Source organism: Natator depressus, chromosome 3 (genome assembly GCF_965152275.1).
Source record: "Natator depressus isolate rNatDep1 chromosome 3, rNatDep2.hap1, whole genome shotgun sequence".
NCBI lineage: Eukaryota > Metazoa > Chordata > Testudines > Cheloniidae > Natator > Natator depressus.
This window is the reverse complement of record NC_134236.1, coordinates 151436813-151460310: the sequence shown is the minus strand read 5'-3', so window position 1 is coordinate 151460310 and position 23498 is coordinate 151436813. Positions and strand designations below refer to the sequence as shown.

General features: G+C 40.6%; 1 protein-coding gene across 2 annotated transcripts in view; it reads left to right on the top strand.

Annotated features, from left to right (window-relative positions):
• The window catches only part of BTBD9 (BTB domain containing 9), a 290025-nt gene that overhangs the window by 150861 nt on the left and 115666 nt on the right, over positions 1 to 23498 (top strand). For both annotated transcript variants that reach the window (XM_074949106.1, XM_074949108.1), the window contains exon 7: positions 8170 to 8279. In XM_074949106.1, coding sequence (XP_074805207.1) covers positions 8170 to 8279 — 110 coding nt within the window. The remainder of the gene's footprint in view (positions 1 to 8169; positions 8280 to 23498) is intronic.

Below are 23498 nucleotides of genomic sequence, written 5' to 3'. Positions count from 1 at the left end.
TTTTCACTTCAGGACTGCAGGTTATAAGATGACATTGCTGAGACTGTGTGTTTGATTAAATAGTGCACTGCAACCACATTGAAGCCCTAATACTGCTGAACTCTAAGCTGAGTGCTCAGTGAATACAGAACACTTAAATTATTATAGGCAGTCATTTTCATGAGTAATTGTCCTAATATTTATTTCCTGTGTAAAGGGGTGTGTCAGTGTTTGTGAATTGGGAGAGAAACTGATTTGCAAGGTTGTACAAAAAAACATGCACCTGTAATTCCCCAAAGAGAGGCTCAAGCTAATATGCAGAAATGTAACACAACTCCCAGAGCTAAACGTTCCTCCAGACTACAGGGAAGCTTACTACTGAGTGCAGAGCAGGGCAGGCACACTTTTAATTCCATGTTGACTTTGATGATAACCTTTGCATTAGGACTTGCATGTTGGGCTCACAAAGAGATGCCTGTAGTCTAGGCCTCCCAGTGCTTAGATCAGGGGGTCTTAAGCTTTTCCAGTATCTGTACGAGTGCCCACTGCTTTCCATTCACTTTGTGTACAATCTGAACTGTAATGAAGTATGAGCTGCTCCAAACCACAGTCTTCATCCTAGATAAGCAAAGCTACATTTTATGTTAGAGCTTAAACTAATGAATGGAGGAGGCAGAGACTGAAGTTACAAAATGGCACACCATAGATAGAGGCTTTCTGTTAAGGGAGGGAAGGGGCACTCACTAATATGGCTGCGAGAAGTATAAGTACATGTGTCTTTGGATGATTGACCTCTGATTTAGATACTCCAACTTTCACTTTGTTCTGCCCCTCCTAATTTAAACTAGCTTGAAAGTTCAAGTACTGTCCACTCTTTTTTTCTTTTTTTGTCTACTCTGAACTGTATTCCTTTCCTGCCCTAATCTTCATGTGTGCACCGAACCTAGTTATTGTGTAGAATTAGTTAAAGAAGAGGAAGATAAAGATGTAATTCTGGATAGCTAGATAAGGATTTATGCCTTTAGCATTCATTTGCATCAGAGGTGGTCAGTTTGTTGCATATGTATCTTCCCTATCCTTATTTAAGTTTTAATTATCTTCCATCTGGCTAAGCTCTTGCAGAGGACCTTAGAGATACTGAGGAACATCCATTCTATTTTTCCAGCAGTATCCCTCTACAGACTTGATAAAGTCAATTATCTGCAGTGCCCTTATTATCAGCTTAAATCTCAGCCTCCTATGTATTTGATAAATGACATTGAAAGGGGAAGAGAAACAAGTAAAACCTCCAGCTTTCATTCAAAAATAATTGTCTAGAAAGTGTGCTATCTGTTGTCATTGTTCCTATGCCATGACATAGAACAGAAAGCTTTGAAAATATTCATTCTTTTTACTGTAAATTGTATAATAAGAATAAATGTAGACCATTTTATTGATTGCTGTGAGTTACCTAAGGGTTTATTTCAGGGGTAAATGGATAATGAGACTTAGGTTTTGATGAAGGCTTGGGATCTGGCATGAATTTTGCATCTCAGGTGCTGAGCTGTATAGGCTGGCTATATTTCAGTGGGGATGCTATTGATCTTTTATGGAGATGATGTTTTTCATGTAGCACCTCCTGCTGGACAAGTTACAAAATATTCTTTCCATTTGGTCAGTTCGACTGGTGAAGGATTAATGATGTATTTATCTATTTTTACGGAGGAAGTTATTTTAAAATACGTCATTTTGTGAATTTTACATTTTAATTTCCTGAGGTTACAGTGAATGTTAAAGGTGAATAATTAAACATGGACCAATATAGGTATTATATTCACAAGATAGGTGAGTGTAGTAGTAAGAATATGCATTTAAGGTAATATACTTTAATATCTTTCATTTATATATCTCTTTACATTTTGAAGTATTTTCAAGTGCTTTCCAAATTTTGTATAATATATTATACATATTCTGGAGGCATCGGTTGTGACTCCATAGTTAAGGTTGACTTCTGTTTTGCATTTAAAGCTGGGATTCAGCTTCTTTATGTATTAAAAAAACTGTGTGTGTGTGTGTGTGTATATATGTGTGTGTGTATATATATAATGACACTGTTTTTTCATACATAAAAAAACACTATTTCATACTGAAATAAAAACTTTCCAAACTTTCCACTTAGTTAAAATTAATTGAAATCCTGTGCATAGGCTATATTTGAAGAAATGTAGTTGTAATTAAGCCATGTTATTGTTGATTTTTTTATCTAAAAGCTTTTAAGTAAGCTACAGAAAGGGTAAGGTGAACTGCTTAAGTAGCTTTTAAGTGTGATCTTTGTGACATTAGAGGTAGCTCAACCAATCACCACCCTTCATCTTCAGCTAATTTGCACACAGCAGTTCTCTTGGTTGTAATCAGTAAGTGATCTGAGGGAGACAGAACAGATGAGAAGAGTTCTCGCTTGTCCAACTGTCATTGCTCTTTAAAGATTCCTTCACCACATGGTAACTTGGGCATCAGTGCTGGGAGGTTCCCCAGGGCCCAGCTAGTTTGGGTCCACTGCCAGCACAAATGAGCCAGGAGAGCAGGGAGACATTACCCCTTAAAGCACAGAGACATTAGACCCTACGGATGAGGCACCGAGCAACCTTCCTTTCACACAGCATCAGTGTATGTAATACAGCTCTCTAAAACATTTAGTCAGTTGCAAATTAAGGGCCAGATTCACCAGTAGATTTCAGTAGCTTTGTGTCTCTCTAGAGATGCGAAGCAGCTGTAAACCCAGCTTAATTAGTTTCTTAGAGACTAACCAATTTATCTGAGCATAAGCTTTCGTGAGCTACAGCTTACTTCATCGGATGCATCCGATGAAGTGAGCTGTAGCTCACGAAAGCTTATGCTCAAATAAATTGGTTAGTCTCTAAGGTGCCACAAGTACTCCTTTTCTTTTTGCGAATACAGACTAACACGGCTGTTACTCTGAAATCTTAATTAGTTTGGTTGCTTTGCAGTGCTCTGGTATACCAATGAATTTGCCCTTTGAAAGTTAAAACTTTTTAAAATGATTCAAGGTTGATACTACATATCATCAAGCTATTAGAAATATTGTATAGAAATATTATCTTTGAGTTTCTTATTTAGTGTTCATGTATGAAACTTAATAACTTTAAAAAAAACAAGGACACTCAGGAAAACTGTGATGAAATGGAGTTACGCTTGAAAGTAAATGCTAGAAACTTAGGGGTGAAAAAATATTACGGAAATGTTGCAATTATCTCAAAATCAGGTATTTCAAACCTAGAAAATTCAGACTGAAGATTACACTTAAAAGAAATCTAGACATGTTAAGGTATGGAAATGCCAAGTTAAGGCATCAAGAGAATCTTACTTTGCCCTGTAAATAGATCAGGAGGTAAAAATATATATATGTTGGGGGGAGGGGAGAGCGATCTTTAAAAATCAGTTTAATCTGGAACCAAAAACTAAAATGTTCATTGCTTGGCATCACTAGGAAGCAGTAAGGATGGTTGGGGTGCCACAACTTTCCCTTTCTATACCTTTTAACATGTTTGAATTTATTTTCAATGCAGCTGTATTTTTGAATTTCCTAGTGTTCTAATGCTTGGTTTGGGGATAATGGCAACATCTCTATTTTTACCCTTAAGTATTTTACCCTTAAGTTAGTCTTATATATCCTCAATTTCACCGCCATTTCTGCATAGTTTTGTCTTAGAATATAAATACACAAGATATACATAATCACTTGAGCACCTTTTGTTGTAGAATGCAATGACTATTTAATAGTGCACACCATCAGTACAGAACTGTGTAGGACAGGAAGTGAAGAAAAATACCATATCCAGCTGAAACTGTTGGGGGAATTTAAGGAGGTAACATTTAATTGCCTGTATTGGAATTTGATCATGATGCCTAAGTTAACACCCTTCCTCTTGGAATATTTCCATGGGATCTTTTAATAATTGTAGGTAGTCAAAACATTCTTTTTTACAGTTCATACTAAAAATAGCACCTCCCTTAGGCAATGTGCTAGTAGCCATACAAGATGGGGGACTTGCTCAGTACTGACTCAGAAGGAAGAATGTTGCCTACTAAATCAGCTGTTTCATTTCCTGCAACCTGGGCTTTTCTTTGTAAACATCCCATCCAAATGCTGATCTGGTTCCTGTTAGCTGGTAAGAACTGGCACAATCACAGCACAGCATGATATGTTAGTTATTGCTAACCCCAAAAGTTAAAAAATCATGAGTCAGACGCTGCAAAAAACTCAGGATATTAGCCCCAAAATCATGAGATTGAAATAAAAATAATAATAAAATAATGTGTTTGGCCTGTCTTATTTTTGAACTCCCCTTCCAACCCCCAATATGTATCTGACAATTAAAATGTTGTCAACTGTTGCAACTGTACAGTGAGTTATGCATTGTTGACCCCCACTGCAGGAGCTTTTATAAGGACTCCGCTGAGATTAGGGAGCTAGGCACTGTATGAGCACTTAATGAAGAGTTTACAGTTTAATATTAAATGTAGTGGTGAGTTTGCAATGTGGGAGCTGGAACTGAAACCCACCAATCTCATCTCATGTAAATGGTACCAAGCATCTATAGATGGGAACAGTTTTTAATCCTTAATGAACTGAGCAGGATTCAAACTGACAACCTGCAGGTGAAAGGCTAGGTAGCTCATTAGTAAGGCCCTTTGTTTTGGATTTTTATGGTATTTTTTTTCAAAATTTCCTGGGAATGTATTAGTGTTTATTCTAAATTTTAAAAACAGAGAAAGTAAGTAATCTAAAACAAAGGGCAATGGGCAGAGAAGGGTTGCCTGGGGCAGGGGTTACTGATGTGGTTGTGGTCTCAGTTGCCAGGAATGGGCTCCCTGCTCTTCTCGCTCCCTCACTACACAGAGGAAGCAGAGTGGGTTGTGCTGAAGGGCCAGAAGCATTGACCATCCTGCCACAGATTCCAGGGTCCTATCTTCAGCTCCCCATTCACAGAGTCCCTGCTGGCTTCCTGCACAGAGTAGGCTAACTGCCAGTTGATGGCTGCTGCACCTGCACCACTGGAGAGCGAGATGGGCAGGGAGCCTGGTGGTCCTGGCAGTAGAGACCACCCACAAGGAGCCCATCTGCTTCCTCTGCCAGACAGCACCCACTCCTGACCCCAGCCCTTCCGCGTGGCCCTGGGAAGTGGACAGGGTTGTGCCGAAGGGCTGGGGTCAGCCTTAGTCTATGGGTGGGGGATCAGTACTCATGGAGTGCAGCCTTCCGTTACCCTCCTAACCCTGGCCCTTCAGCATAGCCCTGTGTGTTTCTTCCACTGAACATTTATGGGTTCCAAAAAAGCCAAAATTTGGGTGAAAATCAGTAAAACCCAAATACTGGCTTTTTCAAAACCCGGAATTTTTTTTGAGAAAATCAGTAAATACCAACAGCTAAGAGCTTTGTTCATTAACAATGCCCTGAGATATTCAGTCCCCCATAAGTTCTAATGTTACACTTTAGATGATAATGCTTGCCTTCTGAAAGATAGGTTTATTGTAAGTTCTGAATTTTTTGGAGTTTGCACAGGCAGGTTCTTCCCCTCTCTAGACTCACCAGCAAAATCTCTTGTCCCTTGGTCTCAATCTGAAAGACTCTACAGAAGAGTACCACGCCCTATCCTTAAAGGGAAAGATACAAACACCAGAAATACAACAATAATACAACACCCAAATTCACTTCTAAATACGTTTAGGAATATAAAATCATGCCAGCAGTTACTCCAGGGTTGTTTCGCTAACTTTTATACGTATATGTATATGTTTTTTCACCTCCACATGGGTCATAAGCAGGGTTTGACAACCTTCAGATTCACAGCACTGACCTCTCCTACTATACTTTAGGAGTAACTGGTGGAGGAAAAGAGCATTCTGTTATTCTCTATGGGAACCAGTCTATACAGGGAGACAACATACACTTTGCAAGTATTTTTGAGACTGCAGTAAAATTCTGAGCAACAGTATTTTGGTTTCTGGCTCTGGCTCTGGCTCTGGGAGCAGTGTGATATGAGAGTTGTCATCAGCAAAGTCAAATATAACAATACCTCTGGGTAATCTGAGAGGACCAGACCTGGGACTGCTAGGTGTAAAAGCATGAACTTCTACCGCTTAAGCTAAAGAACTAGAAGATCTTCTGAAATGCTGTGAGGCAAAGCGTATAATATTTGGCTCTGTTATATTCTATTCCCAGCTGTTCCTGAAATGACTGTGTGTGTACTCTCAGGTATCTATCTGTGAAATGGGTGAGTGATAGTTCCCCCCAACATAGTGGCATGAAGCCTTGATTCATTATAAGGATTGTGAAGGGTTCAGAAATATTAACAGCAGTCAGTGAAAGAACTTGGACTAGAACTTTGGTCTCTAGGCATGCAGTATAGTACACCTTCCCTGTATGAAGGAGTTCCTTTCCGTCAAAAATCACATGACTGAATTTTTTGTCATTACAGGACTGCCAGCAGCAAGAGCCAAAGTTGTGGTTACTCACAAGAGTTAACATTACATGTTTTGCATCATGTGTAGCGCAGGTAGAGGCTTACAGCTCCCTGTTGGAGAAAGTTCATAAATTCAGTATGATTTAGCATGTCACATAAGTTGGCCAAAAAGTGTATTTAGTAATAAATTTTAAGTAAGTCAACACTTTGAAACAGTCAGCAGACAAAATAAATAAATGTATTTGCTGACTGCCTAAAGATAGACTAAAATTCTGTCTGCAACATAAAATCACATTAGGAAATTTATTTTAAAAGTTGATCTTTCAAATGTTTTCAGCTTACATAGTTTAGCCACCTTTGTGGATGTAGTAAAAATTTCGTAAACCACTTATTTAAAAGCATTTTAAAGAATTCCGCTCTGCCTACACTAATGAAAAATACATATTAGTTGAAACATTTATCAACAGCAGTTTTTAAGAATTGTTCCTTTAACACAATCATTTTGGTATGTAGATGGGACCTAAATAAAACTAGAAGGGAAAATAGCCCTAAGTACAAAAAGCTTTCTTAGTTAAGGGCTAAAAAAAAATCATCATTTACTTTACCTAGTTAACTTGGAGTGATGATGAACGTGAGACAAGCTTACTGTATTAGCGAACAGGCATTAGATTAGAACTAAAATTATATTAGATAAATGAAAGGTTATTTTACACAGCAGAGGGAAAGATATTGCTGACGTCTTACAGCTTCTACTTTCTCTTAATTGAAATCTGTTCATTTAATATGCACCTTCCTTCAGTGTGGATAATTCATAATTGGAGAAATGCTATCTATTCAAGTCATTTTCCTGGTTGCTTTTTAAGATCCACCAAGACAGCGTATAGTATCCCATTTGGGATTTTCCAGAACTCATAATAATGACTTCAGCTGTTCATTAACCTCTGAACTGTCAGATCCCTTTGGAAAATGAGGGGAGCAGATTGATTCAAGGTTAATACTTGTTTGTAGAAGGTGAAGCCTCCAAGGTAATGCAGAGGGTGAATAGGCCACTTTGTTCAACAGCCACTGCCTGTGACTTTGCGTTAGCGTTCAGAAGTGCAAGCTATATAACCAAGAGTGAAACCCAGAAGCCTGACTGTTCAAATAACTTTTCTGGAATTAATAAAAGGTATTGCAAGAAAGAAGTTGGTGTCTGATGTGTCAAGAGTTAATTTAGCAATTTGGAATTAAAAGCAGCATTATAATAAAAGAGAATTTATGGCTTCTGTAGGGAAGCAACATTGATTTATTGAGTTTGTTTTTAGTGTATGAAATCTTTCATTGTGGTGGAAAGTTGTCAATTAGCCTCTGTAGCCATTAGTAGAATCAGGCAGCTATTTTTAGTTCTCAAATGTTGTTGTATTATGGACAAACAGTTGATGTTTGAGCTGGATGATGTCTTGTTTTGATTTTCTTGATAAAATCTAATCCAAATCCTGTAAAATTCTGATACATTTCACAGCTCTTAAATTTGCTGTAACTCTTCTAAGCTCTGTTGGAGCCAGAATTTCTGAGTAGGTGCAATATCTGTAGTCAAATTCATAATCTTCTTAACAATTCTCCAGTTCTTGTGGCTGGGCAAAATACTTTGATAGGGCAAGAGCACTGACAGCGTCCTAATGAATCATTGGTAACGTGGGAAGTGGGTCTTCATTGTCTTTAACTTGTTTTTTCTCTCTTCTCTTAGGTACATCCGAATAGTTGGCACCCACAACACAGTGAACAAAGTTTTCCATATTGTGGCATTTGAATGCATGTTTACCAACAAAACCTTCACTCTTGAGAAAGGTCTTATAGGTAAGAAATACAACTGTTTTTTAATTCTGTAGTTATCTCTACTGTATGTAAATTACTAAAGACACTTTTGTTCTCAGTCATTTCAGGTTCATTGCCTGAACTCATCTTTGCAACCCTAGGGTTCCACTCATACCAGTAGAAGCAAAGCCCATTTGTTTGTAAGAACATTCCTGTGTCTGCTTCCATTGTAGGTTGGCTACATGACTTTAAAGATGTGTCTGCACTACAGAGCCTATGGTGTCATAGCAATGCCTGCATAGCCACCTTGTGTAGGCACAGCATACATTGACAGAAGGAATTTTTCTGCGAATGTAGGAATATGACCTCCGTAAAGAACATTGTCTGTGCTTACAGAAGCACTTTTCTGGCTGCGTCTACACTGGGACTTTTTGTCGCCATAATTGTCAGTCAGGGGTGTGTTTTTTTCATACCTCTGCCCAGAATAGCTATGCTCATTCAAGCTTTGAGTAGAGGCCAAGTCTAAAAGACTTACTGTGACTGTCTGCTGGGATTCTCAGCATTGTGAGTTACTGTGTTGTGATGGGTTGGATCACAGAAACCCCCTAAATGATGTGCCGAGACTACCTCTGAGCCTGTTTTCTCTGGCAGCTTGGGGCTTCAGAACCTTGCCTTGTTTGAGCCAGGCACATTAGCCTGCTACAGACACAGCCCCAGGTCTGAGCCACATTACCTAAAAGCTGCAGGCTTAACTGAAAACAGCTTAAGAAGTGTTCCTGTCTCCAACACTCAGATGCCCAGCTCCCAGTGGGGTCCAAACCCCAAATAAATCCGTTTTACCCTGTATAAAGCTTATACAGGATAAACTCATAAATTGTTTGCCCTCCATAACACTGATAGAGATATGCACAGCTGTTTGCCACCGCGCCCCCCCCCCCAGTATTAATACATACTCTGGGTTAATTAATAAGTAAAAAGTGATTTTATTAAATACAAAAAGTAGGATTAAAGTGGTTCCAAGTAATAACAGATAGAACAAAGCGAATTACCAAGCAAAATAAAATAAAACACGCAAGTGTAAACCTAATACAGTAAGAAAGTGATTACAGATGAAATCTCACCCTCAGAGATGTTCCAATAAGTTTCTTTTACAGACTAGCCTCCTTCTAGTCTTCGTCCAGCAATCAGTCACACCCTTGTGGTTACTGTCCTTTGTTCCAGTTTCTTTCAGGTATCCTTTGTGGGTGGAGAGGCTACCTCTTGAGCCAGCTGAAGACAAAATGGAGGGATCTCCCAGGGGCTTACCTAGACTTTCTTTTGTGGGTGCAGACCCACTCCTCTCTCGTATCCAGAATTCAGCTCCAAGATGGAGTTTTGGAGTCACATGGGCAAGTCACATGTCCATGCATGATTGAGTTCCTTACCAGCCAGGCCACATTCCTGGGAAAACTCACATGTGGATTGGCATCTCCAAGTTCATTGTTAGCTTAAGTGTTTCTTGATTGGGCACTTACTGAGAATAGATTTTTCTCAGGAAGCTGACCAAGTGCTTCACTGAGGCTACTTAAAATTAAACAAGTACATAGCCAATATTGATAACTTTGAATACAAAAATGATACATGCATACAAATAGAATGAATATATTCAGTAAATCATAACCTTTATAGAGATATGTTACATGGCATATGTAGCATAAAACATATTCCAGTTATGTCATATATATATTCATAAGCATATTCCCATAAAGCATTATGGGGTTCAACATCTCATATGTTATCCCTCTCAAGCCTCAGAAAATGAGAGTTGTGCTACAGCTAAGCTGTGTGACAACTCCTTGACACACCAGCTTGTCTGTCTTGTCAGCAAATTCTTCAGGACTCTGCCAGTCGAAACCTTACCTTGCAGGTAACAAACAGTGAGCCCCAAATTCTGAGTTCTTCAGAGATGTCTCTCTGCAGTGTCCATCCCTCTCACTGAACACTTACTGAAGTTAATTTTGTTGATCCTTTAAAGAGGTAATATACTGTAGTTCATTAATTTTACTGGGGTTTGACAAATGCTCTTATTTCAATCACAGCACTGATTTGGTTTATAGTAAAATAAAACAAGTTTATTTTAACAAAGGGACATAAGATTAAGGGATACTTAGTGTAAGGGAAAAGAGAGAAAGTTACAAGGAAACAAAAGAAAAATACTCTTCTACCATTAAACTTAATTTCAGCAAGTTACAATCTTTGCCTAAGCAGGTTTCTCACCTAAACTCAGTTCCCAGAGACTTCAAGCCTCTTGGCTGAAGGATTCAACATTCTGTGATTTCAGGAACCCTGGCCCCTTTAATCCCCCAAGTGATGGATACCACAATGGCTTTCTATTTCTGCTTATACCTTCCAAAGTTCATTGACCCTGTTACAAGAGACAGCTACCTGCTATTCTTCCCTTCCTGTTGACTTCCTATCCCCCTGCAGTTTCATATGTAAATAGGGGTTCCATTGTTTTGATTCCATAATGCTTAATTTACACTGGAGACAGGTAAATATCTACCTTCCCTCCTGTCTGGGAGAAAACCTGTTTCTCCCTGTGTTTGGTCACAGACTTTAAAGCATAATATCAGCTAGTATCCATAATTCCTCATATAGTGTTAACGCATACATTTCACGATATTATTCACTGTGTGTCACAGGCTTTCATAAAAGATCTTACTCAATACACTTCTATAATACAGTAATATTGTATGCAATCAGTTGATTCAATTACTTATCAGTTGCGTTTCAAAAGCCCTGTCTTTATAACTCAATAAACCTTTGAAATTTATTCTTCTGAAGTGTATCTCTAGATGAAGTTTCTCTCTCCTGATGGGATGTAGATGCCTTGCTGCCTTCTCCCATGCTTGTTAGCTTTGTTTACTTTATATGTAAATATACTTTCATTGTGTCTGGCTGATGACAAGGCTAGACAGACAAGCAGATATCCGTTCCTTTGGTTAAAGGGCAAACTGTGCTTATGCATCGCTTGCCAAACACATTAGGAACATAATTCTAGCACATATTTATAACTCTTTGTACACACCCCATACATACATCATGCAGGAATATTAATGCTTAGTGAGTTATTAGTTTTCCAGTGATATATCACATGCCATCTTCTGGGTATATATCATGATAACACTATGTTAAGTGTAGTGAGTATGTCAGACCTGACACACAGTAATGAATCACCAGTAGGCCTCTGTGTCACACTTACTATGCTTAATTACTAGAGTAACTGTTAGAAAATAGTCTTTTATAAAGATTATTTGAGACTTCCTGTAGCTGTTGTGTGACAACATCTGAAGAATCGTCTTGTATGCTCCATACCAGACAAGAAGCACTGCTTCTTGTAGTATATTTCAGTGCCTCTTAGGATAGTAAGATTCAGAATTCAGAGGAGGCCTTTCAGGATTCACAGAATTTTTAAATTTTATGCATGCAGCAGTGAAGGTGAAGGAAAAATAGTTTTCAAAAAGGGGTAAAAAATTCTCTCCTAAACTACTTTTGTGAGATTTGACTGTGGAGAGCTAGTCTCTGAGTCTTCCAGTCCTCTATTTAGCCATGTACTGTGGAGAAACAAGGTAATTTCACAATCATTCTTCAGCATCTCATGAGATTTACCACAAAATCTCTTTTAAAATCTTCTTTTAGGCTTGTAAGTATGTGAGAAGGCAGCCCCTGCCTGTGGAGACCTCTTCCGGCAGGCTGCAGCAGAACAAGTACGGCTGTCTCAGTTTCCCCTTGGTCTAGCCATAATAAGAGCACAGTTCCTCTCACTGTCCAATTCAGAGTCCCACCTGTGGGCACGTTTTATTCACATATACATGCAATAATCTATAGAATCCTCATGCTAAAACCATTCTGTCAATACCCACAGTAAAACATAGAAATGTATTACAATTTTCCATTCCCATTTTCAGGGAGATTACTTCTAGATCATCCACCTCTGAGTCCACCAGCACTCGGTTCCCAGTTCTTTTCTGCTCTTGTTCCAGAGCTCCAGTCTCCTGGCCATCCACCTGAGAGTGACCAGTTTCATGACACTTCTGCCCAAACACAATCCAACGACTGAACCCTTTTCAGCCTCCTATCACTGGCTCTCCAGCTCAGGAAGGTCAGCAGGCTAACCTTTCCACTTGTCTCCTAGCCAGTTCCTCCCTATTTCCAAGTAATACCTGCAGAAATTTCCTGTCTCTCCCAGGCAGCTATCCCTTGCTCCTCCCAGGTAGCTCTCACCTGCTATTCTCTATGTATTTCTCAGGCAGTTCTTTCCTACACCTTTCCTTGCTTCTGCCAGGCAGCTCTCCCTTTCCTCTTCCTGTCTTCCGTCTCCTCAGGCCCATGTGCCTTGACTTAATTAAACCCAATTGGGTAACAGCTAATCAGTCGCAGGTGCACTGGACACCCACTCTTTCTTAAAGGGGCCAGTCACAAAAATATATGAAAGGTCAGGTTAAGTCTTTCTAAATTTTATTTGACATGGTTCAAGAGTGTGCAAGGCTCCTCATAATACAGATAAAAAGACCTTATCTGTGCCCTGAGGAGTTCACAAAATAATCTCATATCTGATGTCAGCAAGGTACTGTATCCAGGCAGTGTAGGAAGGAATTGCATTTAAAGAAAAAGTGCAATATCAATAAGAGTATGCAGTTACTCAACAGAGAATAGTACCCAGCATGTTGGAGTAAATATTTTTAAAATAAATACGGTCTTAGCTAATTTAAGGTGCAGAAATCTTGTACTTACTCATATAAAGCCATATTATTACTGTGTGCAAATCAGTAATAGATACATGTGTATTATAGTGTTAGTAGAGCTGGGATTTTAAGAATTACTTAGGGTGCTGTTTTGGGTTTTTTAATCTACAGTTTAGGGCACATGTAACACTGTCTGTTTTCAACTTGTGAGGTGAGAGCTGTAATATTTAAAGGCTACTTTGTCAGACCAACAAATAAGGGGGTCAAGGTGTGTGGGTATACGTGTGAGCTTAGATCCTAATTCACTTGTCTTTCAGATAATATCTCTCTGACACTTGGTTTGGTTTTAGCAGAGTTCTGGTGTGACATGTTGCTGCTTTCTTTGTCTGTTTTAGCAGTTGCATGTCAATGGATGCCTGATAAAAGCAGTTGCATTTCAGTTTAAATATAGTGGTGGAGATTCTTGGTTTGCGCAATCTCTATTGCTAAAGGTTGTAAAGACTTAAATATCTTTTTTATAGCAACATTAAATGGTAAGTTACCCTGTTAAAGTTACAGTTAGATTTTAGCAAAGAATAACAGTATATCGAAAGCATGCCGTTATCTGTGATACAATTAGCATATAAATGACAGAATTCTGCCAGGAAAGTATTTGAATTCTAGCCTGATGATAACAGGAATAACTAGCCTGATCTTTATTGACTTTGTTTTCCATGTTACTGTTATAAGACAAAACTGAAAGTGCAATAAATTGAAGTGTAAATGTTTATATTGACCATAGGAAGCCTGAGATTTGTTCTAATGTTTTGCAAATTTCCATGGAATCTCTTAGGGTTGTTGAAATGCATTATATTACAAAACACTGAAAAATGTTAAAGTTTCAATCAGAAATATTTAAATCATATTTGCATATTCTTTCTTCTAAGCTTTGTTGGAACGGTGGGGACATGCTCTCACTGTCTAACTTCAGTTGTGTGTTTTGGTAGAGCTGGGTGACTTAATGCAATTTGATGGTTTTTATTTGTGCATCTTATTAATAATTAAGTTTAACACAGAGCTCAAGATGGCTAGATTTTCAGTAAGATCTCAGTCAGAAGGCTCTGCAGATGATACATCTCTCCTGCATCCATTGGGACAGGCTTAGACTCTGCTCCTTTATGCTTTCCCAATCATGTGTCCTCTGCTTCTCATTACAGAAATCACAGGCCAGATTTTATGAAGTTTTTGGATTGTGCTTTCCAGTCCTTTGAAATGAAGCAGAGGAAGAGGAAACTACACCGTTTCCTTTGCCCCTGCAGCTGCCCCGCTCCCCTTCTGTCTTGGTAACAGCCCATGGATTATGTCATCGCAGATTTAAAAGCCCACCTCTGGTCGTGTCTATGATCTCCCAGGCTCAGAAGGGTCTGGGGCCCCAAGCTCAGAGATTGCCTACTGGATCAGGCCCCATTCAATATCTGGCCAGAGGAGGAAGTGGTGTTTCCCACTGTATAACCGTTAGCCCAGTGGTCAGAGCACTCACCTGGGATGTGGGAAACCCAGATTCTATTCCCCCTCTGCTTGAGGTAAGGGGAAACAGTTTTTGAACAGGGTCTCCCACATGGCTCAGGAGAATGCTCTGAACATTGAGCTATGAGATATTCTGATATGGGTCTTTCTCAGTCTTTCCTTTTGAAGCTATTCCACTTTTGATAAATAAAGAATGATTGGAGCAGAGGGACTGGACTTTGGGTCTTGCACCTTGCAGGTAGCTGCCCTAATCACAAGGCTAGAGAGCCATTCTCTTTCTCTCTCTCTCTGGCCCAATGACTGTTTAGGCATTTATCCACAGTGCAACAGCTTTCACAGACTGAGAAACACCCTCATCAAATTATCCCATAGGTCAGTGGTTAGAGCTAGAGCCCTGCACGGATACAAAAATGTGGATCCACATCCGCCAGTAGCAACTCATGATCCAACCTGCGATCCGCTAGCCGTCTTTTACCTGTATCCGCCCCCGCAGAAGCAAGCCATCTCACAAGCCTAGCGACCGCGGGGGTAGGGTCTTGCAGGAAGAGGCAGCACGAGGGTGAGGACTGGAGGTAAGGGGAAGCGCGGGGGCAGGGTATCGAGGGGAAGGGACGGCATGGGGGGAGGCAACTGGGGGGAAGGGGCGTCTCATCCTGTGCTGCTCCCAGAGGCTTGTGAGCGACAGCACACGGCAGCAGCAGTATGTGTTGCATCACAGTGGAGCGGAGGAGTGGGGCACTGGGGCCCCACGTGTTCCAATCCCCATGGTCGGGTGTGGGCCTTGTTGCCCAGGAGCCGGAAGACTGGGCCCAGGACTGGGAGCACGGCCAGGATGGGGACACTGGTGTTGCCCGAGGGGCCCGAACTGCTGGCCAGGAAGTGGCATGGTGAGTGGATGCTGGGCAGCCCCGACTCCAACCTGCCTCCCAGCCACTGGCCCCGAGTGCTCCCCAGGCTGCCCAAGCCAGATGCCGCGGGCCAGGTGCCATTGGTGAGTAGAGCCTTGCATGGTTTTATCTGCATCCGATCCACTATCTGCAAAAATGGTCCGCAGATATCCACGGATTTGCAGGGCTCTAGTTAGAGCACTCTCTTGAGAGATACGAGATGCCTGTTCAAATCCTTTGGCCTCCTCTCGTCCTATCAAGCCGAAGGGGTGGAAATTCAATCTGATTCTCCCACTTTTCAGTGGAGTGCTCTAACCACTGGCCTAGAAGTTATAAGGAAGTCGCTGCTGCTGCCTCCAGTGTTTTGTGTGAAGTTAGGCATGTGCCTAACTCATTCTCACAAGAAACAGCTTAGGCGCCTAAGCTGCCAGACTTCAGAGTAGGGGTTCCTGGTTGTGGATCACTAGTGAGATAGGCATCATCCTGGAGCTAGGTGCCTAACTCTGTCAGAGGGGGAGGGGCTGAGGACACATCTCTCTTGTCAGCATCTCCCATTGGCTATCTTAGGCATCTCCCCACCTAGCGTGCTGGCTTACGTGCATTACATTCTTTGGCACTCATCTCTCCCTGTTCATTGTATAAAAGCCTGGGCATCTGACTCAGGCTTTTTAAATTTGTGAATTCCAATGATTTTCTAGTCACCTAAAAGTTACGTGCCCTGATGCTCAGCATTGTAACGCCTAAGTCCCTGTGTGGATACAGGCCTTTGTGATGCCGGTGGGAGGGCTGGCACAGGATTTAGCTCTTTCTGTGCTGCTTAATGAAGATCTCTCAGTGCCTCCCACTTTTCTAAGTGATATTGCAGTGTTCAAGTAACACAGAGTGTGAAGGACCCCACAAGAACTATTTTCTGAGAACTGTGTGAGGGCACTAAGGCTAAAAGTGGATAGTTTAGAAAAGAATTTGGTTACATATAGCACCTTGCATTCTCAAATATCTTACAGAAGAAATGTGTTATGGCTTGTCTAGGGGGGCACAGAGGAACATTTCGGGGAGGGGGGTTTACAGCTGGGGTCTGGTCAGGGACAGAGTGCCACCCAGCTCCACTCCTGGCTCAGCCCCAGCTGCCAGCTCGACGCCTGGGGCCCCAGCTGCCGACCTTGGCTCCACTCCCCCGCTACCCCTAGCTATGGCCCCAGCCTCAGACCCCATACCTCTGTCTGCATCCCCTTCCCCCCTGCCAGCCCCACTTCTGGCTCCAGCCCCGGCTCTGGGGGCGGGGGAGAAGAGCAGATGGGGTAATGGGGGCGTGAGGTAAAAAGTTTGGGGACCACTGGTCTAGACATGCATGGCAATCTGGGGTGTAAATATACAGTGCATTAGCCTGCCGTTCACTAACTGTCTGTGTGGACCCTGCCACCATGTTAGGTTTCCTAGTGCACACTGACCTCCTGTTTCAATATGGGAGTAGCTCAAAGTGCACTAGGGAACTTTTAGGGCATGATAGCAGTGTCCACATGGACAATTAGTGTGCGGCAGGCTAGTGCACTGTGGATTTACATCCCATCTTGCTGTGCACTGTTTATTTAGACTAGCTCTTAGATACAGTTACTGCATTGACTGTGTAGACAGTGTGGCAGCCATTAAATTCTACAAGAGATTACAATGCAGTCATTATAAGAGCCTGTTTTACTAAGAAAATGCATGTTGGCTAGTCCATCATGGGGACACAGCCATTTTAGGAAGAGCTGTGTGACCTTTAACAACTTCCTGGACAATTGCCAGGAATGATACAAAAGGGTCCTCTTATTTAAAGCATCAATCAAAGGAATAACAAAAAATTGGGTCACTGAGAGAGGCTTTTTGGGGGTTCTCTTGCAACTGCATATAGTCTGTTATTTAATCTCTTTATTAGACTTATTCAATTGGATCAGGTAGCTTTCCATACAGGGAGGGACATTTGTCAGACATATTATTTTCAAGTGTGTAGTGTCTACATAATGGCCATCGCTGTAAAGTGGAGATTAGGGGCCTGGCAAACAAGTAATAAAAGTGAAGTGTAATTTCATGTAGTAGATTGATAATAGCAATTTTATATCACTGTGTTTTACATACAACATTTTCATGTCAAAACCATTAGCTCCCAACATATGACATTTAAAAGTTAATGTGAGAAGAGAGATGTAAAACAGGTACTGTAATCAATATCCAAAAAGCTCTAATGGCAGTTGTCTAGCAGTTTTAAGGGAAAGCTAGATGGAATTGCTCTTTCTAGCACTGCTTGTTTTAGTGCCAATTTATAATTCATTGTCCTGATAAACAAGATAAGTGATATAAATGAATGAGATCTTGTGAAATTGTTCCCCAATGCAGATGTTTGGGCTGAGGTTTAATTTTCCTTATGGCATGTTGTTAGTCTGTAAATGCATACGTTTGTTAAGCAGCCCTACATACATCCTTATAGTATTGACATAAATATTTTGCTTAACAAGTACATAAAATTTAAAAAAGAGACACAGTGATTGCTGTCATGAATTTCACCATCAAAAATTTTGAACAGCGTTATGTCTGAGACTTTATTTACAAATGTAAAGCACAATATACCAGTGTCTTAGCAAATGACAGAACTACTAGTTTGGATGCAGAGTCAGGACCCTGCGATGTGATGACCTTGCTAGAGTTCTTTAACTACACCGTGACAAGGGTCTACTACAAAAGGTCAGGAGCTTCCTTATACATTTGTTGTTTTTTCTTGTCTTGGAGCTTCCTTTTGCCCTTCTCTGCTTTGGAGTGAAGAGAATTTGATTACCTAAACTCAGTCCCAGGAGACAGTAGTCAGTGTTATAATATCCCTGCTGTACTAGACACATAGACTTTAAGGCCAGAAGGGACCATCATGATCATCTAGTCTGACTTCCTGCACACTGCAGGTCACAGAACCTCACCCACCCACTCCTGTAACAGACCCCTAACCTCTGGCTGAGTTACTGAAATCCTCAAATCTGGCACTATTGGCATCTTCTGCTTAGGGAATGTCAAGGACTATGCAAGCATGGGGGTATGAGCAACCTCTCACCTCACCTTGAGGTCTGGTCCCGATCATTGGGAGTACAATCTGAAAAGCCTATATTATATGTTGTACTTATCTCTGGCTTTTCAGGCCTGTCTCAATTTATCAGCCTATCTTTCTACTTCTACATAACATACCAGGGGAAAACAGTGAATAATGGGTAAAGAGTAGGAGATGGATATAAAAAATAGAATGCCCTTGGTTACCCTCTGGGGAATGCTATTCAAAACTTATGAATCATTGTGAACCCTCATTTGCAGACCATCCTGTACCTTATGAGAAATTGTTTTAAAGAAAAAAGGAAGGAAAGAAAGAAACGGAATAAATAATCATTCACTTGTCTTTTGCTCAATGGCAGTTATTTAAAAAATCATTTAAGCATATAGCAAAGGGAAAATAGCCAAATCAATTTCCTAGTAATGCAGTTCAGCTTTGTGAAATATTACTCTCTCTCCCCCATGGTGAAGCAGTGAGAGGTGCTGTTTTCTTGTCCAGTTTAATGTCAAATCTACACAAAGCTGTCATATCTTGTTCTTGCTCCCCTTTTTAAAGGTTAGCTTTTTTTCAAAGTTGAACAGGTTTTCCCAGCAACATCTGTCAGCTTTGCACTAAGCATACCCTTAGGAAATTATGAAAATTTTAAGATTATCTAAATACTGCTGGGAATTTTTTTCCCTCTACAGTAAAAAAACCAGCCACATGCCTAGTTTTATTTACTGCTGCCCATTTCTCTGTAGATCTAAAGATCTGTTCCCATGGTTTAGGTTTTCTTTCTTCCCTGTTTCCAATGCTGCAGCAAACAATGCTCATTTCCTAAGTTTTTCTGAAGCAATTGCTGTTTCTGAAAGCAGGCTGCAGGAAGGCCTCCTGTTTAATGAAAGAGCTCTATAGCCACTATGGTGTTAGTGAAAAGTGTGTTTCATTCTAATGACTTGAATGATCTTGATCTGATTCGTTGGGTCAGAAACAGCAAGCCCCAGCAGATATTGACCAGAAAAAGCAGACTTCTCTTTTGTTATTCTAAACCAGCCAACTGCATGCAACGCTAGCAAGTGTTACTAGTTTTTCTCAGGTCAGTAGAAACCTTATTGATTCTAACTTCCTCCCTCTTTTCTTCCAGGTAGCAAATTCCACTACGTAGGAGTGTATGGGAAAATTTACATTCCCATGTAATACCCAGGGTGCTGACTGGCTTGTCTAACTACTAGTCGTGGTAAACATAAAAATTGCCATCTACAGCAGATAATTTGTCAGACCTTGGGTTTTCAATATTTAAAGGTAGGAAGGACTGTTGGCAATCTAAAAAGTCAGCATTATTTACTGGCTTAAGCACAAGACTGAGAGCCAGGATCTCCTGAATTCTAATCCCAATTCTGCCATTTACTCACTGAGTAACATTAGAGAAATATCTTAATCTTTCCGTGTCTTTCCTCATGTGAAATGGGGCAAATAACACATACCTATCTCAAACGGTGTTGAGGATTTATGTTACATACATGCTAAGTATTAATAAACACTGCTAATATAATAATTAGCACTTAATATGGATCTCAAAGAGCTCTATGTAGGTGGTTAAATATCATTTTACAGATGAGGAAACAGGCTCAAAGAAGTAAGTGTCTTGCCCATGGTCACACAGTGAATCACTGGCACATTGAGGGTTTAAAATCCACGTCTCCTGACACCGAGTATGGTCTTCTGTCCACAAAATGAAACTGCCTTTTATTAAGTGCAGTGTAAGGTTTTGGGGGGAGATTTGTTAAGGAATAAATGGGAATTAAGCATCTAACTCCCACTGAAATTCAATGGGAATCAGATACTTGGCCCTAAACTCCCATTTGTGCCTTTTGGACATCTCCCTCTTTATCAATACTCTAGAGGAAACTAGGTTTCAGTAATAATGGATACTTCTGAAGAAAGGTTGTGTCTTATAATAGTCTCATTGAGCTCTTAATTGGTGTGATCTAGTTTACACAGATATAAATTCAGACTTAAAGGCCAGACGGTACCATCATGATCATCTAGTCCAACCTCCTGGACATTGTAGGCCACAGAACATTACCCACCCACTCCTATAATAGACCCCTAACCTCTGTCTGAGTTACTGAAGCCCTCAGATCATGATTTAAAGACTTCCAGTTACGGAGAATCCGCCATTGACTCTAGTTTAAACCTGCCAAGTGACCCATGCCACAGAGGAAGGTGAAAACCGCCCAGAGTCTTTGTCAATCTGACCTGGGGGAAAATTCCTTCCAGACCCCAAATATGGCTGTCAGTTGGACCCTGAGAATTTCGGCAAGGCCCAACAGCCATTCACCAGGGAAAGACTTCTTTGTAGTAACTCAGAACCCTCCACATGTGGTGTCCCAGCACCAGCCATTGGGAATATTTGCTACTAGCAGTCACAACTCAGCTACATGCCATTCTAGGCAGTCTCATAATCCCATCTCCTCCACTAACTTATCAAACTCAGTCTTGAAGTCAAGTTAGGTTTTTTGTTTCCACTGCTTCCCTTGGAAGGCTGTTCCAGACCCTCACTCCTCTGATGGGTAGAAACCTTTATCTAATTTCAAGCCTAAACTTGTTGATGGCCAGTTTAAATCCATTTGTTCTTGTGTCAACATAGTCCCTTAATGTAAATAACTCCTCTTCCTCCCTGGTATTTATCCCTCTGATGTATTTATAGAGAACAATCATATCTCCCCTCAGCCTTTGTTTAGGCTAAACAACCAAGCTCTTTGAGTCTCTTCTCATAAGGTTGGTTCTCCATTCCTCTGATCATCCTAGTAGCCCTTCTCTGCACCTGCTCCAGTTTGAATTCATCTTTCTTAAACATGGGAGAGCAGAATTGCCCACAATATTCCAGATGAGGTCTCACCAGTGCCTTATGTAATGGTACTAACACTTCCCTGTATCTACAGGAAGTACCTCACCTGATGCATTTTAGGATTGAATTAGCCTTTTTTCTTGGCTGCATCATATTGGCGAAACAGTCATCCTGTGATCAACCAGTACACCCAAGTCTGTCTTGTCATCAGTCGCTTCCAACTGATAAGTCCCCAGCTTATAGAAAAAAATTGTTGTTAGTCCCTAAGTGCACCTTCCGCTTTGCACTATTAAATTTCATCCAGTTTCTGTTACTCCAGTTTTCAAGGTCATCAAGATCTTCTTGTATGAAATTCCGATCCTCCTCCATATCAGCAGTACCTCCCAACTTTGTGTCATCTACGCATTTTATTAGCACACTGCCACTTTTTGTGCCAAATTCATTAATGAACATGTTGAATAAGATTGGTCCCAAGACTGATCCCTGAGGAACTCCACTAGTAACCTCCCTCCAGCCTGACAGTTTACCATTCAGTATGACACTTTGTAGTCTCCCCTTTAAAAAGTTCCTTATCCACCTTTCAGTTCTCATATTAATCCCCATCTTCTCCAAGTTAACTAATAATTTCCCATATGAAACTGTATCAAATGCCTTACTTAGATCCAGGTAGATTAGGTCTACTGCATTTCCTTTGTCTAAACAATCAGTTATCTTCTCAGAGAAAGAGATCAGGTTGGTCTGGCATGATCTACCTCTTATAAAACCATGTTTTATTTTATCCCTGTCAGGGTTCCTTCCCCACTCTGACCTCTGGGGTACAGATGCAAGACACCCTAAGCTTATTTTTACCAGCTTAGGTTAAAAACTTTCCCAAGGCACAAACTCCACCTTGTCCTTGAACAGTATGCTGCCACCACCAAGTGATTAAGACAAAGAATCAGGGAAAGGACCACTTGGAGTCGTATTCCCCCAAAATATTCCCCCAAGCCCTACACCCCCTTTCCTGGGGAAGTCTTGGGAATAATATCCTCACCAATTGGTACAGGTGAACACAGACCCACCCTTGGATCTTAAGAACAATGAAAAATCAAGCAGGTTCTTAAAAGAAGAATTTATTTAAAAAAAAAAAAAAGAATCACCTCTGTAAAATCAGGATGGAAGATAACTTTACAGGGTAACAAAAAGATTCAAAACACAGAGGATTTCCCCTCCAGGCAAAACTTTAAAGTTATTAAAACAGGGATAAACCTCCCTCTTAGCACAGGGACAATTCACAAGTTAAAACAAAAGATACTCTAATGCATTTCCTTGCTATTACTTACTATTTCTGTAATATTAGATGTATCATTTCAGTGGGAGCTGGATTACTTGCTTGGTCTCTCCTATTGTCTCTGGGGAGAACACACACAGAGCACCAAACAAAGCTCCCCCTCCCCGATTTGAAAGTATCTTGTTTCCCCATTGGTCCTTCTGGTCAGGTGCCAACCAGGTTGTCTGAGCTTCTTAACCCTTTACAGGTAAGGAGGGATTTTATGCTACCCTTAGCTGTATATTTATGACAATCCCAATTACGATTGACCTCTATGTCCTTAACTACTTTCTCTTGCAAAATTTGTTCCAAGACCTTGCATACAACTGAGGTCAAACTAACAGGCCTGTAGTTTCCAGATCACTATTTTACCGTCCTTAAAAATAGGCACTCTATTAGCAATTCTCCAGTATGACCCCTGAGTTTATTAATTCATTAAAAATTCTTGCTCTTGGGTTTGCAATTTCATATACCAGTTCCTATAATATTAATGGACAGAGATGATCTGGGCCCCCAATCTGGTCCCATTATGCTGTTTGAGTTTGATTTCCACTTTAGCTATGGTAATTTCTACTTCCATATCCACATTTCCATTAGCCACCCTGCCACTATCTCTAAACTCCTCATTACAGTTATTAAAAACTGAGGCAAAGTATTTGTTTAGTTGTTGGGTCACGCCTAAATTATCTTTAATCACCCCATTCTCCGTGCTTAGTGGGCCCATTTCTCCTTCCTTGTTTTCTTTTTATTTATATAGCTATAGAACCTTTTACTATTTGTTTTAATTTCCTTTACAAGGTCCAACTCTGCCTGATTTTGGCAGTTCTCACTTTTTCTGTACACTTTCTGACTTCCAAGGGGGTAGCTTTCCTTACTGATGCATCCTATTTTCCATTCTTTGTAGGCCTTCTTTTCATAACCTGTTTGAGCTGCGTGCT